We start from the raw sequence: 15,365 nt of genomic DNA, 5'->3' as shown, positions 1-15,365 counted from the left end.
ACACACAAGAGCTTTTCAAACTCCTCATTCTATCAGCAATCCATCCTCTATAAAGCTATCTCTAAAAGGTCACAAGACCCACCAAACCACTATTCCATGGTGCACAAGGAGTTTCCACTAGAAGGGGAAAATAAACAAGCAACCATTACCACCACCATTCATGCATGCTTAGCAGTACTTTGTGCATTCATACTCTTTGGATCCCAGTCAGACAGTGTAAAAACCATCATCTTAATTCACATAGACTTAAATTACCTGGACAATAACATCCACATTAGACACCAAATCACCATCAACACTGTCCATGGGAATGTCATAGGACACAGTATATTTCAAATAACCACCAAAGGCTGTGAGCTGGAAGAATAAGAGTAAACATTTTTTAAAAAAAGATTTTTTCCTCAGTACAATAGTGAAGAGTGAAACTCACATGCAGTGCTAAAAAGACCATTTTCACATTCTAACTTTTTAAAACTAGTGAGATCTCATAATCTATTAAGAACTTATCCATAACATACATCCAAAGGACTGATAACACAAATCACTATATTAAGTACAAATGATTAAATCCATACTTCTGACAGTAGCCCAGTTCACATATCACACTACGCCAAATCTTGGCTTTGTGTGAGCATGTAGGCTCCCAGAGAGGAGCTCACAACCACTTTCCTCCTTCCCAGTTCTTTTTGCTGCCACGCTTTGGCTTAGGGTGTCATTTAATCCCAGACTCATGGTTAAACTCTCTCCAGACTAAGCATGTGCCAAATTATTTTCAAGCCTAATTATTGATTGGAGGCGGGGAGAGTGCACAAGTATGATTGTGGTGCATGCTAGTGGAGGGAAGGCATGCCATGTGTGCATAACTGCAGTGTGTACATGGTGCCCATAACAGTTTTTTTGGTTTGCAAATATACCAAAGGCCCAAAAGGTTGGTGACTCCTAATTTACACCACATGCCAAGTACAATAAATATGCAATACAAGGACAGTAAAGGAATAAAATAATGAGGAGACCAAACATCTTAGTGTGGTGCTGGTGGGCATGATAGCAAAGCTGAGGACTTCTCCTGGCACCTACAAAGCCTTTGAGCCGGTCCCAAAACTCACTGCCCCTTTCATCATGACACAGAAAGGGTGATTACTTTTCCCCCTTGAAAAGTGCATAGAGCTTGAAGAAGAAGCTAGAAGAGCATTAATCTTGCCCACTTCTTAGTTCAGCTTTGTGTTTTTTTCACGGCTCAGATTGGCACATGAGCAGCTGAACAGAAAGTAGCCTGTGAGACAAGAAGGAGCAAAACAAAGTGACCGGGGTGAGAAAGTGGGGTGATGCAGGCGTCTGGATGGGAGAGAGGTGACCTGAATAGACTGCCAAAGAGAATGGAGCGCCAGAGAGGGAGAGGGAGGCAAATGTCCAAGCACACACACACACACACACTGATCCAGTAATATGGATCCTCTTGAAACAACACTATTTTTTTACAGGTTTCCTCTCACCCGCACCCACCCAACATCAGATCACAAATCACGTCTTTCTCCACTGATTAAGCTGTAAAAATCATGGATCCAGTACTTTCTGCTGCTGTCATGATAAAAAAAATGGATCTGAGGCATAGATCCTAATGAATCCTCATCATTTTAAAAAGGAATCCCCTAAAAACCACAATTACATCATAGGTCACAGATGTATTGTGTGATTGACTGGTGTTTTGTTGTTCTGGGTAGAAGCTGTGAAAATCCATGAGTATCAATTTTTGTGGTGATTTTTCTGATGCAGTCTACCAATGTAAAATTTATTTTGATTGGGGGGGTACCTTATATAAAACAAATTATAAAAATTCAAGAGGATTCATTTTGCTTCTATTGGATCCAACTTTTATCCAGACCCCATAAAAAAGCAAGCGTGAGTGTGTATAAGTGTGTGTGTTTTCTGTTTGTCAAGAAGGGAGGTTGATCCAGAGAAGAGAAGAGAGATGCACCTAGAAGGTGTGATGACCACACCACTCTCTCAAAATTCCAAATGTGCTCCCTGTCAGGTTAAAAGTCTGTCACCATTAATTTGGAGAGGGTGCACAGATAGGGGAACATTCTATCACCTTTGGTGGTCTTGTGAGAAGATGCAGGACTTTTGGAGGACAAGCTGGAAGTAATAATACACAAGGATCTTATACTCAAATTATTGCTTGCAGCACACATGGAAATAGTGTTCCGTAGTGCTCAGTTGGAAGGATCTGAGCAAACTTTCTATCCACAGGTAGTACTCCCAAGTCTCTCAACGAGCACTTGATGAAAAACTGACTGAACAATGTAAGAAGGCCCGGGGTGAAATCCAAAGAGATAGATTTCAAGACACCTGGTTTCCATTTATTAGATATGTCATCCATTCTCCAACCTCTCAATTTTCCTTTTGGCATTATACTCTTGTTTAGTCAAATCTCTTCAACTGCTTATCACTGTTTTACTGTGCTTCAAAATGTTCATTTCTTTGTATGAGACACTTCATGTAGTTTTATTGTTCGTGTTTGGAAATGTTAATAAAATGTATTTTTTAACATTTCAAACAGGTTGTAGGGCCCAAAGGTTGTAGGCCCCTGAAATAAGACATAAAAGGGTTACACTAAAAATCAACCTATTTTCTCTAGGTTACTTACTTTATTTCCAAGATACGGCTTAGGAGCAGACCAGTAATAAGGAGACTTTAGTATTTTTTCAGCTTCTATATTATTAATACTTATTTGATGAGGTCTGTCAAAGTGGTCTTGTTGAGGCTGTATGGTTTTTGTGGTAAGGGGAGCAGTCACCAGCCACCCAATCATAGAAGACACCTTAAGGAAAATCAAAAGGGAAACTATAAAACATTTATCTCAGCAAGAAAGTGCATATTTTTTTAAAACCTAAAGTATCCATTTTAGTCTTCATAATTTGCCCCATGTTGAAGCATACGGCACTTTTATCTCCCAAATACATCACAGAAAGTGCATAATGCAGAAAATGGTCTATGTACTCTTGACTGGAAGAGCTATATCATGTTTACTACAGTCCAGTTCATAAGTAACCAACATAACCTGTTTCCTCAGAACACCTGCCTCCATATGGTCAGGATTCCATGGACTGGTTCGCACTTCACATTGTGAAAATAAACTAGTTTCTCTCCAAACCATGAGCCTGGGTTTGCACATAATGTTAAGCCAAATGATCATTTCAAGCAATCTTGCTAGAAAAGAATATTGCAGACCAGTCCATCCCCTGACGAAGGCCAGACGATATAGTGGCTGAAATGCATTGGGCTTTTTTTCAAAATAAACACCACATTTTCCAGCATCTTGGGGTTTTCCCCTTTTTTATTCTTAACATATTAAAGTGGCAACAAAACCAATGCATGCAACTATGCAATGCAAGTTCTAATGAAGCCTTCCCCAACCTGGAGCCCTCCACATGTTCTGGAACACAACTCAGCCAAGCCATAATGCTAAAGCACACACAGCTCCCGGTTTGAAAGCACTTTCAACAGTCACTTGAAAGCATGGCTACTTTAAATACTCAGGCACAAATGCAAGGCTTGCTTTCAAATGGGGATCTATCTGTTCTCCAAGCAATTAGGGCTTTATTTCCAACAGGGAAGACATGCAGCCCATTTATAGGCATGTAATTGTGTAGTTCCTTTGCACAGTGTGCCACATTTCCAGATGCTCTTGTTGTGTGAAGTATTCAGCTAGTGCTTGAGCAACAGTTCATGGAACAGTAGAAGTAAATGAACTAATTCAGTTCACACTTCTTTGGATCCAAAGCTAAGTAATTATATCCCATATTATTATCTGTGGTAGAAACTACTGCTTTATTTCTAATATTTCACTACTAGCTTGTTGCCACTAATAAAATAAAAAGGATTTTTAAAAAAAAAATCCTGTCAGCTGTTGTGACTTTTTTTTTCCTACTCAAGACAGACACAAGACTTCCTGGGACTTATCCTAATCCTGTGAACTTCTGAAATCAGCCTAGACAAAAGTTACTGCATTACACACTCAGAATTATTACTTGGCATGGACCATTTATGATTTAAGATATGCAGACGATACCATACTCTTAGCAGAAAACAGTAATGATTTGAAACGAATGCTGATGAAAGTTAAAGAGGAAAGCAAAAAAGCAGGACTACAGCTGAACATCAAGAAGACTAAAGTAATGACAACAGAAGATTTATGTAACTTTACAGTTGACAATGAGGACATTGAACTTGTCAAGGATTATCAATACCTCGGCACAGTCATTAACCAAAATGGAGACAACAGTCAAGAAATCAGAAGAAGGCTAGGACTGGGGAGGGCAGCTGTGACAGAACTAGAAAAGGTCCTCATATGCAAAGATGTATCACTGAACACCAAAGTCAGGATCATTCAGACCATGGTATTCCCGATCTCTTTGTATGGATGTGAAAGTTGGACAGTGAAAAAGGCAGATAAGAGAAAAATCAACTCATTTGAAATGTGGTGCTGGAGGAGAGCTTTGCGCATACCATGGACTGCGAACAAATTAAACCAGAACTGTCACTAGAAGCTAAAATGATGAAACTGAGGTTATCATACTTTGGACACATCATGGATTATCTTGATCCATACCAATCGGGTTTCAGGACTGGTCATGGAACTGAAACAGCCTTGGTCGCTCTGGTTGATGATATGAGGAGGGCATTGGATAGGGGAGAATTCACCTTCCTTGTCCTCCTGGATCTCTCAGCGGCTTTTGATACCGTAGACCACGGTATCCTTTTAGATCGCCTGGAGAGTTTGGAATTGGGAGGCACGGTCTTACAGTGGTTCCACTCCTTTCTCTCTGATAGGCGCCAACAGGTAGCATTGGGTGAGGAGGTTTCAGACCCTTGGCCTCTCAATTGTGGTGTGCCACAGGGCTCTATCCTCTCTCCCATGCTATTTAACATCTATGTAAAGCTGTTGGGAGAGATCATCAGGAGATTTGGGCTGCAGTGTCACCAATATGCGGATGACACTCAGCTCTATCTCTCATTTAAATCTTCACCAGAGAGGGCTATAGAGACCATGTCCAAGTGCCTGGAATCCGTGAGTGGATGGATGGGCAGGAACAGGTTGAAGTTGAACCCTGATAAGACCGAGGTACTACTTGTGGGAGACAAGGGAGGGTTAGGAGATGTTGACCTGGTGTTTGATGGGGTGAAGTTGCCCCTACAGGACCAGGTCCGCAGCCTCGGAGTTGTTCTTGATTCCAGGCTGTCCATGGAGGCTCAGATTTCGGCTGTGAGCCGGGCAGCTTGGTATCAATTACATCTTATACGTAAGCTGCAACCCTACCTCCCTGTTCAACAGCTCCCGCTCATGGTACATGCCCTGGTCACCTCTCGATTAGACTACTGTAATGCGCTTTACGTGGGGTTACCCTTGAAAACGACCTGGAAATTACAACTTATACAGAATGCAGCGGCGCGCTTACTTACCAACAGCCGCCGCCGGGACCACATCACGCCAGTATTACTTGATCTACACTGGCTGCCAGTTGTCTTCCGGGCCCGATTCAAGGTGTTGGTATTAACCTTTAAAACCCTAAACGGTTTCGGCCCTGCTTACCTGAAAAAGCGCCTCCACCGCCACCAACTATGCCGCCCAACTAGATCAGCCACACAAGGCCTTCTCTCAATCCCGCCTTCCAAAACAGTTAGGTTGGTGTGTACTAGGGAGAGAGCCTTTTCTGTGGTGGCCCCCACTCTCTGGAACTCCCTCCCATGTGATCTTCGACATGCCCCTTCCCTAGACGTATTCCGCAAGGCCCTGAAGAGGTGGCTATTCCAACAGGCCTATGAGGTCCTTGGGACGGGTAAATCTCCATGATTTTGTCATCTATCGTATGCTGCTAATATAACTGTTTTTATATGTATCGATGACTGTCCAATATTTTATTTATTGTTATTATGTGATTGCATTTGAAATTTTTGTATTTTATCTCATTTTAATGTACGTCGCCTAGAGTGGCTAATTGCCAGATAGGCGACAAACAAATTAAATATTATTATTATTATTATTATAGAAGACATGATTCATTAGAAAAGACAATAATGCTGGGAAAAACAGAAGGGAGTAGAAAAAGAGGAAGGCCAAACAAGAGATGGATTGATTCCATAAAGGAAGCCACAGACCTGAACTTACAAGATCTGAGCAGGGTGGTTCATGACAGATGCTCTTGGAGGTTGCTGATTCATAGGTCACCATAAGTCGTAATCGACTTGCAGGCACATAACAACAACAAGCTCAGTATTGTCTACTACAATTGGCAGCAACAAACCAAGGTTTCAGCCAGGGTCTTTCCCAGCCCTCCTTGGAGAACTGAACCCGGGACCTTCTGCATGTAAAGCATGTGCTCTGCCACTGAGCTATGGCCCTTTATAGGACAACATGAGGAAAACTGATGAGGTGTTTGGTCATGGAACATTAGTAAAATTATACCTGACTGATGGGCCATGGAAGGCTTTCACAGACATCAGAAACCCCAAAGCAGAAACATTCAGTACAGCCCTGGGGATTTCTGTCTTGGAGATTATAGAATCCTGGTTTGCAGTGGTCACAATTTTCTCCTTCTACATTTTCCTGCAAAAAGCATTTAATATTTCTTTTACGGTCAATACATAAAAACCAGCATATGCCATAGGTTGGAAGTAATTGTGGCATAACATTTTTCAGGAGGTTATAAAAGAACAACAACAACAACAACAAGCCCAACCTAGGATTAAAAAAATATTTCAGGTTAAAAGAAATGTTGAGGCTCTTAGAAATTTATTAATAAGCATGAAAATGTTAACTTAAGACTCGCACCTTAATTTCCACTACATATATTTATTAAATATGTTCTATGTTTTCACATATTAGGTTTGATGCACCAAATTAGGCTTGATCCCTTTAGTTTTTCTGCTCTCTTCCTCTACAAATTTTGGGCAGTAATATTAAAACAGAGGACAACATGAGGCAGTGGTCAGTTAGCAGCACATCAACCTCCTGGTTTCCTTATATGCATTCGTTAGGGGACAATGCCACATAAGTGTCTATAGTTTCAGTGGCATTTGGTGAGATAGGCCTTCAGGGCTCTGCTTGCTAGCTTGGATGAGCTGAACAACCAGCTTTTGCAGTATCATTTATATCCTAGCCTTTTTTCTCTCTCTTTGGGCTGCTGGTTCAGTCAGGGAGGAAAAGATTCCACCTCAGGCGCCTAATCCTGGTCAGCACTAGAATCTGAACTAAGGTTTCAATGTCTTGGAGTCCATGCCTAGCTCACTGAATGGGGCCATGGCACAGCCTCATTCATCCAGCCACAATTTAAAACTGCTGTAGCCAATTCCATTTTTCACATGATACCTCTGAAATTTGGTCAGCCGGCACACCTCATAAACGGATGCTCTACAGCATCCCTGCATTTGTTAGAGAACAAATTGCCTCAATTTCATAACGAATAGAATTTTTATGCTTTAAAATGGCAAAACACTAAACATCCACTCCACTCTAACTGTAGAGCAAGAGACACACGGAATTAAAGTTTATTAAAGTATCTTCAGTTAGCAAGATTAGAAGTGTTCCGTATTACCATCAACAGTACAATTTTACTGCAGTATCATTAATATCAAAAACCAAAAGCGCCATGCTGTGAACATATTGTTAATGTATTATTATAAGGGGACTTTATCACACATTTTCCCAAACCGCACATTATCAACCCATGTCAGTTCTCTGTTGATACATTTAGTATTTGTTTGATGGTCATAGAATCATTTTTAATCAGGTTCAGAGAATCATAGAGTTGGCAGGGGTCTATAAGGCCATCGAGTCCAACCCCCTGCTCAATGCAGGAATCCAAATTAAAGCATACCTGATAGGTGGCTGTCCAGCTGCTTCTTGAATGCCCCCAGTGTTGGAGAGCACACCACCTGCCTAGGTAATTGGTTCCATTGCCATATGGCTCTAACAGAACGTTTTTCCTGATGTTCAGTCGAAATCTGGCTTCCCGCAACTTGAGCCCATTATTCTGTGTCCTGCACTCTGGGACAATCAAGAAGAAATCCCAGCCCTCCTCTATGTGACAACCTTTCATGTACTTGAAGAGTGCTATCATATCTTCCCTCAGTCTTCTCTTCTCCAGGCTAAACATGCCCAGTTCTTTCAGTCTCTCCTCATAGGGCTTTGTTTCCAGTCCCCTGATCATCCTTGTTGCCCTCCTCTGAACCTGTTCCAGTTTGTCTGCATCCTTCTTGAACTGCGGAGACCAGAACTGGACGCAGTATTCAAGATGAGGCCTAACCAGTGCCGAATAGAGGGGAACTATTACTTCACGCGATTTGGAAACTACACTTCTGTTAATGCAGCCTAATATAGCATTTGCCTTTTTTGCAAGCACATCACACTGTTGGCTCATATTCAGCTTGTGATCAACAACACTACCAAGATCCTTTTCGCATGTAGTATTTCTTTCAGTCTCCAATTTCTTAATTTGACACATACTAGTAAAACTAAGTGTTTTAATTTAGGACTGGGAAAATGAAGCTCTTATATAGCTTGCAGGTTTTTAGTTGAAATCAAAGAATGTCAGCTCTCGAGAAGCAAGCTTCTAGCCCTCATATGTGGACAGTTGTGTAAAAGAGAATGGCAAACATTTCCAATGCCATCCTCAGTGCCAAATATGTTGCTGTCCTCGATTACCTGTTTGACATTCTTTTTAACCACCCTTTTACAGCCCCGGTTGCTCTCACACATTCTTTGTTATGCAGTGCCTTTTGAAACTTGTGACAGATATACCATGAAGCTTAATTTAAATCCCCATCACAGAGAGATTTTTACCTAAGCTCCAGTGAACTGCTACACAAAGGTTGTGTTCTTTACCATGAACAAAAAACATTTTCCTTATTAAATTCATTTATAAATACCATTTCAAATTTCACAATAAATCAAACCGAGACTCAGCTGTACACTTACTTTACAAAGGCAAGGTTCTGTGCATGGGTCATCATTAATACTACCAATAAGGCTGCAGTTACAATGAATGCAGCTTGGATAACCTCTGTAGCCAAAGGCACAATGATCACACTTTTCTCCTGTATAGCCTTCCTTGCAATGACACTGACCAGGCTGAACACCTTGAAAAAGGAAACCAAAAAAATAGGAGAAAGGAACACTTATCACAAACATATACAGTAATATGCAGTTATACAGTAATACCTAATTTAACTGGAAAGACTAAATTAACAAAGTCCATGCATTCCTGGACATTACTTCTTTAACAGAAACTTTGGTACCAGAGGTAGAAATAACATGGAAAGTATCGGGATAGGTTCCTATACCAAAAAAAGAAGACTAGTTCAATATTTCAGCAAACTTTTTATTCAAAACTAACAATACTCATGTCTGAAATGAAACAACCAGGCAAGGTAAGCCTTGCATACAGACCACCTGAAGGCTTCCTCCAAAATGCATCCAGGGGGGCCTGTCTTGCCTTTTTTTCTTTTATCATGTAGCATCTTGCTATAGCAATATAAAGCTCTGAGCACAGTTCTCCTCTCCGTACACTTGAGCAAGCAGACAAGGGGCAGCCACCACCCTGTGCTTGCCCTCTTTCTGCCATCCACCCCTAGACTCCAGCAGATGTGTCTGCAGTAAATAGTGCTTCTAGGGCACCCAAAGCACTGTTTACTGTGGAGGTGCCTCCGCCACCTGGCAAGGAGCACCATTCCATCCACACATGGGAGAGCTGCCTGCAGCCACTGCAAACCAGTAGACAAGGAGCCACATGTTGACCATGTCAGAGTGTGCACCCTGCCACGCACACACACCCAAAAAACATTTTTTTAAAAGAAGCTTCTTTTCTGGAGGATTTGTTAACGAAGTTATTACTGTATAAATACACTAGGTTCTGGCTCCCATAGTGTTAGATCCATTGCGACCCTATCTTCCGGTTCATCTGCTCCCACGGGTAGTGCATTCACTGGTCTCCTCTCGCTTAGACTACTGTAATGCGCTCTACGTGGGGCTACCCTTGAAGACAGTCCGGAAATTACAGCTGGTACAGAACGCGGCGGCACGGTTGATTACGAATAGCCGCCGGTGGGATCACATCACCCTGGTACTTGAAGATCTACACTGGTTACCAGTTGTTTACCGAACTCAATTCAAGGTGTTGGTATTAACCTTTAAAGCCCTACACGGTTTCGGTCCAGTGTATCTAAAGGAGCGCCTCCAGCATCACCAAGTATGCCGCCTGACGAGATCAGCCTCTCAAGACCTTCTCTCGGTCCCACCAGTTAAAACAGCTAGACTGGTGCGGACCAGAGAGAGGGCATTCTCGGTTGTGGCCCCCACCCTCTGGAACTCACTGCCATACGATCTACGCCATGTCCCTTCCTTGGTAGGTTTCCGTAAAGGACTAAAAACATGGCTATTTCAGCAGGCATATAGAACCCCTAGTTAATTTTAGTTTTATAGTGCACAGATGGGGGTAAACTGAATATGTGATAATTGTATTTAATTGTGTATTTTATAACTGTATTTTAAAATTAATTATGTACGCCGCCTAGAGTGGCTGTTCACTCAGCCAGATAGGCGGCCTAAAAATAAAATTTTATTTATTATTATTATGATGATCCTTACGGTCTGGTGATAGAAGCCTTTCACCATATGCTACAATGCCAGCCAGTGTAAGAAGATTGGTAAAGTTTGACCTCCTCTATTTTTCCGTGCCATGTTACTGACTGACGGAGAGCCACATATGAGCCTTTCTAGGCCACTGGCTAATCTTGGTTTAAGTATGAAGTGTTGCATTCAGTTGTAGCTTCGTGCTACTGGAAGTGCTTCCACAAGGCAGGGCACCTTAGATTTCCTGATTCTCTCCTACACAGTGAAGCCCCATGCCCCACAAAAGCTTCTCTTGAATGTTGGGGGACCCACTAGTACAGTGTAGTATATGGCATAGAGAACTGCAACTGGTAGGTTGGTAAAAATGGGGTGTCTTCCCTTGCACTAGCAAAAGCACTTCCACTAGTGCAAACCCACCACTGAATATAGTCCTCAGTCAGTCAGAATTTCTTGGCCAAATTTCCTTAGTCCTACCCTTCATCTGACTTCACAGTACCCTCGCCTCATAACACACTATCTTTTTGAACTTCAACACCTATGGGATTTGCCTACTCCCCAGCTGAAATTGTGAATAAACCTCATTCTTACATGCGGTGGGGGGGCGTTGTGGGGAGTGGCAGAGTTGTGGGGCAACCCTGTGTTATGCGTTGCCCACCGGTCCCTTGCGGTGTACATAAGAGAAAGGAGAAGACCGCTTGGGAATTAGAATTTTGCAGAGAGGAGGATAATAACGGCTTGTTAACCCCGTGGGGGGTGGGAGATTCTGTTGGGCCCAGGTAAGAGAGGGACATGTGCTTGGCGGAAAAGGTTTCGGTGGGGAGGGTGGGAGGCCACGACATTAAGAGGCTAGGCGGCAGATGCCGGATAGGTGTGAGGGGCAGGCCAGGCCAGTTTTGGGGAACGAGGAATAGATGTTTAATATCCATTCCATGTTCCGGGCCTGCTCACCACCAGAAGATAACTGGGTTTGGTGCAGCCCCAACCAATCTTCAACTGCTGCTGTGTAATGCCAGGTCTGTGGTACAGAAAACATCTCTCATCCATGACATGATCATGGATGAGAACGCAGACCTGATGTGCATTACGGAAACCTGGCTGGATGAGGCCTCAGCTCCTGTGCTTGAGGCCATGTGTCCAGCCGGTTTCCAGTACGCGCAGCAGCCGAGGATTGGTAGGCGGGGAGGGGGAGTGGCAGTTATTTATCGGAAGTCCTTGATTTTTGCCAGACCCCCTCTCCACGAGACCAAGTTTGTTGACTGCATGTACTGGAGGTTGGGCGCTAAGGGCAGTTTAGGGATTCTCCTTGTGTACCGCCCACCCCGCTGCACAGCTGACTCCCTGACCGACGTGCTGGAGGTCGTCTCGGCTGTGCGGGTTCTTTCCCCCAACCTTCTGGTTTTGGGGGATTTCAACCTGCATGCTGAGGCGGCTCTCATTGGAGCCCCTCGGGATTTCATGGAAACCATGACTTCCTGGGAATTGCACCTTAGTAATTTTGGGCCCACCCATGTAGCCGGTCATGCTCTCGACCTTGTATTTGTCTCGGGAGGGGAAGGTAGTGCTCTGAAAATGGGGATTATTTCTTCAGACCCCGTGTCATGGTCAGATCACTATTTGGTGAAAATGGACCTCCTATTGCCGCACACCCTCCGCAGGGGACAGGGACCTATTAGGATGGTCCGCCCCAGACGCCTTGATGGAACCAATAGGATTCCTGAGTGCGCTGGGAGATTTGGAGCTGACTGAAGACCGCCCGGTCGAAACCCTGGTGACAGAGTGGAATAGGGAGATCTCCGGGGCAATAGACCGGGTGGCCCCGAAATGTCCTCTCCCCCTGAATAGAGCTCAAACCGCGCCATGGTATACACCACGGTTGCGGGGTTTGAGGCAGGAGGTGAGACGACTAGAACGCCGGTGGCAGAAATCTCGCTCAGAAGACGATCGGACACGGGTTAGAGCAGCAATAGCGGCCTACCAAGTGGCAACAAAGGCAGCAAAGAGGGGTTTCTTTGCTGCCTCTATTGCATCTGCAGAATGTTGTCCCAGGAGGTGGTTCCAGGTGGTCCGAAGCCTGGTTGGTCCAGTTGCGCAGGAACCCTTGGAGCACTCTAAAGCCTCCTGTGACGCATTTGTGAAACATTTTGCCGATAAAATCGATCATCTGAAGAGTTCGATTCCGTACGCCGTGGATACAGGAAGCAGGCCAGAGACGGTCAGTTGCGATCCGGTCCGGTGGGATCGGTTTCAGCCTCTTCCCTCTGAGGAAGTGGACAAGGTGCTCTCTACTGTGAGACCGACCACCTGTTTGTTTGATCCTTGCCCCACATGACTCATTGTGAGTTGTAAAGAGAGACTGAGCAAAGGGATCAAGGCGGTGGTAAATGCCTCCTTGGAAGAGGGGGCACTGCCATCTGCCCTCAAGGAGGCGGTAATAAAGCCCATCTTAAAAAAGCCCTCCTTGGATCCCCAAGATTTGAATAACTTCCGCCCAGTCTCCAATTTACCATTTTTGGGCAAGGTGATCGAACGCGTGGTGGCCAAACAGCTACAGACACACTTGGAGGAAGCAGATTATTTAGATCCATTCCAATCGGGCTTCAGGACTGGATATGGAACTGAAACAGCCTTGGTCGCTCTAGTGGATGATTTGAGGAGGGCGTTGGATAGGGGTGAATACTCATTCCTCGTCCTCCTGGATCTCTTTGGGGCTTTTGATACTGTCGACCACGGTATCCTTTTGGATCGCCTGGAGAGAATGGGAATTGGGGGCACTGTGCTAAAGTGGTTCCGATCCTATCTCTCTGATAGGCACCAACAAGTAGCATTGGGGGGGAGGTTTCAGACCCTTGGCCTCTTAATTGTGGTGTGCCACAGGGCTCTATCCTCTCTCCCATGCTATTTAACATCTATGTAAAGCCGCTGGGGGCTATCATCAGGAGATTTGGGCTGCAGTGCCACCAATATGCGGATGACACTCAGCTCTATCTCTCATTTAAGTCCTCACCGGAGTTGGCTGTGGAGACTATTTCCAAGTGCCTGGAGTCCGTAAGTGAATGGATGGGAGGTAACAGGCTGAAACTGAACCCTGACAAGACCGAGGTACTGCTGGTGGGAGATAAGAGAAGATTAGGAGATATTGATCTGGTGCTGAATGGGGTTAGTTTGCCCCTGAAGGACCAGGTTCGCAGCCTCGGGGTCATTCTTGACTCCCAGCTGTCCATGGAGGCTCAGGTATCAGCAGTGAGCCGGGCATCTTGGTATCAATTACATCTGATACAGAGGCTGCGACCCTATCTTCCGGTTCATCTGCTCCCACGGGTAGTGCATGCCCTGGTCTCCTCTCGCTTAGACTACTGTAATGCGCTCTACGTTGGGCTACCCTTGAAGACGGTCCGGAAATTACAGCTGGTACAGAATGTGGCGGCACGATTGATTAAGAATAGCTGCTGGAGGGATCACATCACCCCAGTGCTTGAAGATCTGCACTGGCTATCAGTTGTTTACCGAGCCCAATTCAAGGTGTTGGTGTTAACCTTTAAAGCCCTACACGGTTTCGATTCAGTGTATCCAAAGGAGCGCCTCCAGCATCACCAAGTATGCCGCTTGACGAGATCAGCCTCTCAAGACCTTCTCTCGGTCCCACCAGTTAGAACAGCTAGACTGGTGCGGACCAGAGAGAGGGCATTCTCGGTTGTGGCCCCCACCCTCTGGAACTCTCTGCCATATGACCTACGCCATGTCCCCTCTTTGGTAGGCTTCTGCCAAGGACTAAAAACATGGCTGTTTCAGCGGGCATACAGAATCACTAGTTAATTTTAATTCTATAGTGTACAGATGTGGGTAAATTGAATATGTTATGATTGTATTTATATGTGTATTTTAAATTTTAATTATGTACGCCGCCTAGAGTGGCTGTTTATTCAGCCAGATAGGCGGCCTAAAAATAAAATTTTATTTATTTTATTTATTTATTTTATTCCAAATGGAGGTCTAGACACATCTAAATTGGTCCTTACTCTCAGTGTTTCTTCACATACAGTTCTCCATTATAGAAATATTAGCTGGACTAGTTTTTAGAGAAAATGTCATTTCTAGTCACTTACCCTGTTGTGGGTCAGCATGATCATCATCCTTAACACAGTCAACCCCAACAGACCCAGATAAATCACATTCACATGGAAGACAAGGATTATTGTCAAAGGGAGACACCTAAAAAGAAGTGAATATTTTAGTTCTCATGAATAATTGGGTGCTGGTGAAAATGCATTATTATTCCTGCCCAAGGATAATGACAGCATGGCATGGCAACTCACATGGTAGTAAGGCATACAACAACTCAACAGGAAAGCGGGATTAACTTAATATTTGTGGAAGGGACAGAAAGGGGAGCTAAAGCCTGAATGGAGCATTGTAACTGGTTGTCGTAGCACTGATAGCTGTGGGATGTTTTGGAATATTTGTTGAAAGGTGGTCCAGAAGTTTTAGGAGTAACGTAAACCCTAAGGCAGCCTTCCCCAATCTAATGCCCTAAAACCTCCATCTGGAGGGCACAAGGTTGGAGAAAGTTACTGTAACGGTCTGTACAGCTTGTACAGCCTTGCTCATATGGGCTGAATGTGATCCAGGAGGAGGGTTATACATGACAGCTAGCTGCAGAAATGACTGCTTATCCAGCCATAGAAGGAACTAGTGGAGGATGAACATCCTAAGCCAGAAATCTCTTCCTCTGATCCAA

At 44.1% G+C, this 15,365-nt stretch overlaps 1 protein-coding gene across 1 annotated transcript in view; it reads right to left on the bottom strand.

The window, feature by feature from the left end:
• Positions 1-15,365, bottom strand: part of LAMA1 (laminin subunit alpha 1) — a 141,469-nt gene that overhangs the window by 94,564 nt on the left and 31,540 nt on the right. Inside the window, exons 9-13 of the mRNA XM_061595855.1 lie at positions 14,734-14,839; positions 8,978-9,138; positions 6,467-6,607; positions 2,648-2,821; positions 256-357 (exon numbers count right to left, since the gene is read on the bottom strand). Of these exons, the coding sequence (XP_061451839.1) occupies positions 256-357; positions 2,648-2,821; positions 6,467-6,607; positions 8,978-9,138; positions 14,734-14,839 (684 nt within the window). The remainder of the gene's footprint in view (positions 1-255; positions 358-2,647; positions 2,822-6,466; positions 6,608-8,977; positions 9,139-14,733; positions 14,840-15,365) is intronic.

Source organism: Rhineura floridana, chromosome 1 (genome assembly GCF_030035675.1).
Source record: "Rhineura floridana isolate rRhiFlo1 chromosome 1, rRhiFlo1.hap2, whole genome shotgun sequence".
NCBI classification, from domain to species: Eukaryota; Metazoa; Chordata; class Lepidosauria; order Squamata; family Rhineuridae; genus Rhineura; species Rhineura floridana.
This window is presented reverse-complemented; position numbering and strand designations above follow the sequence as displayed.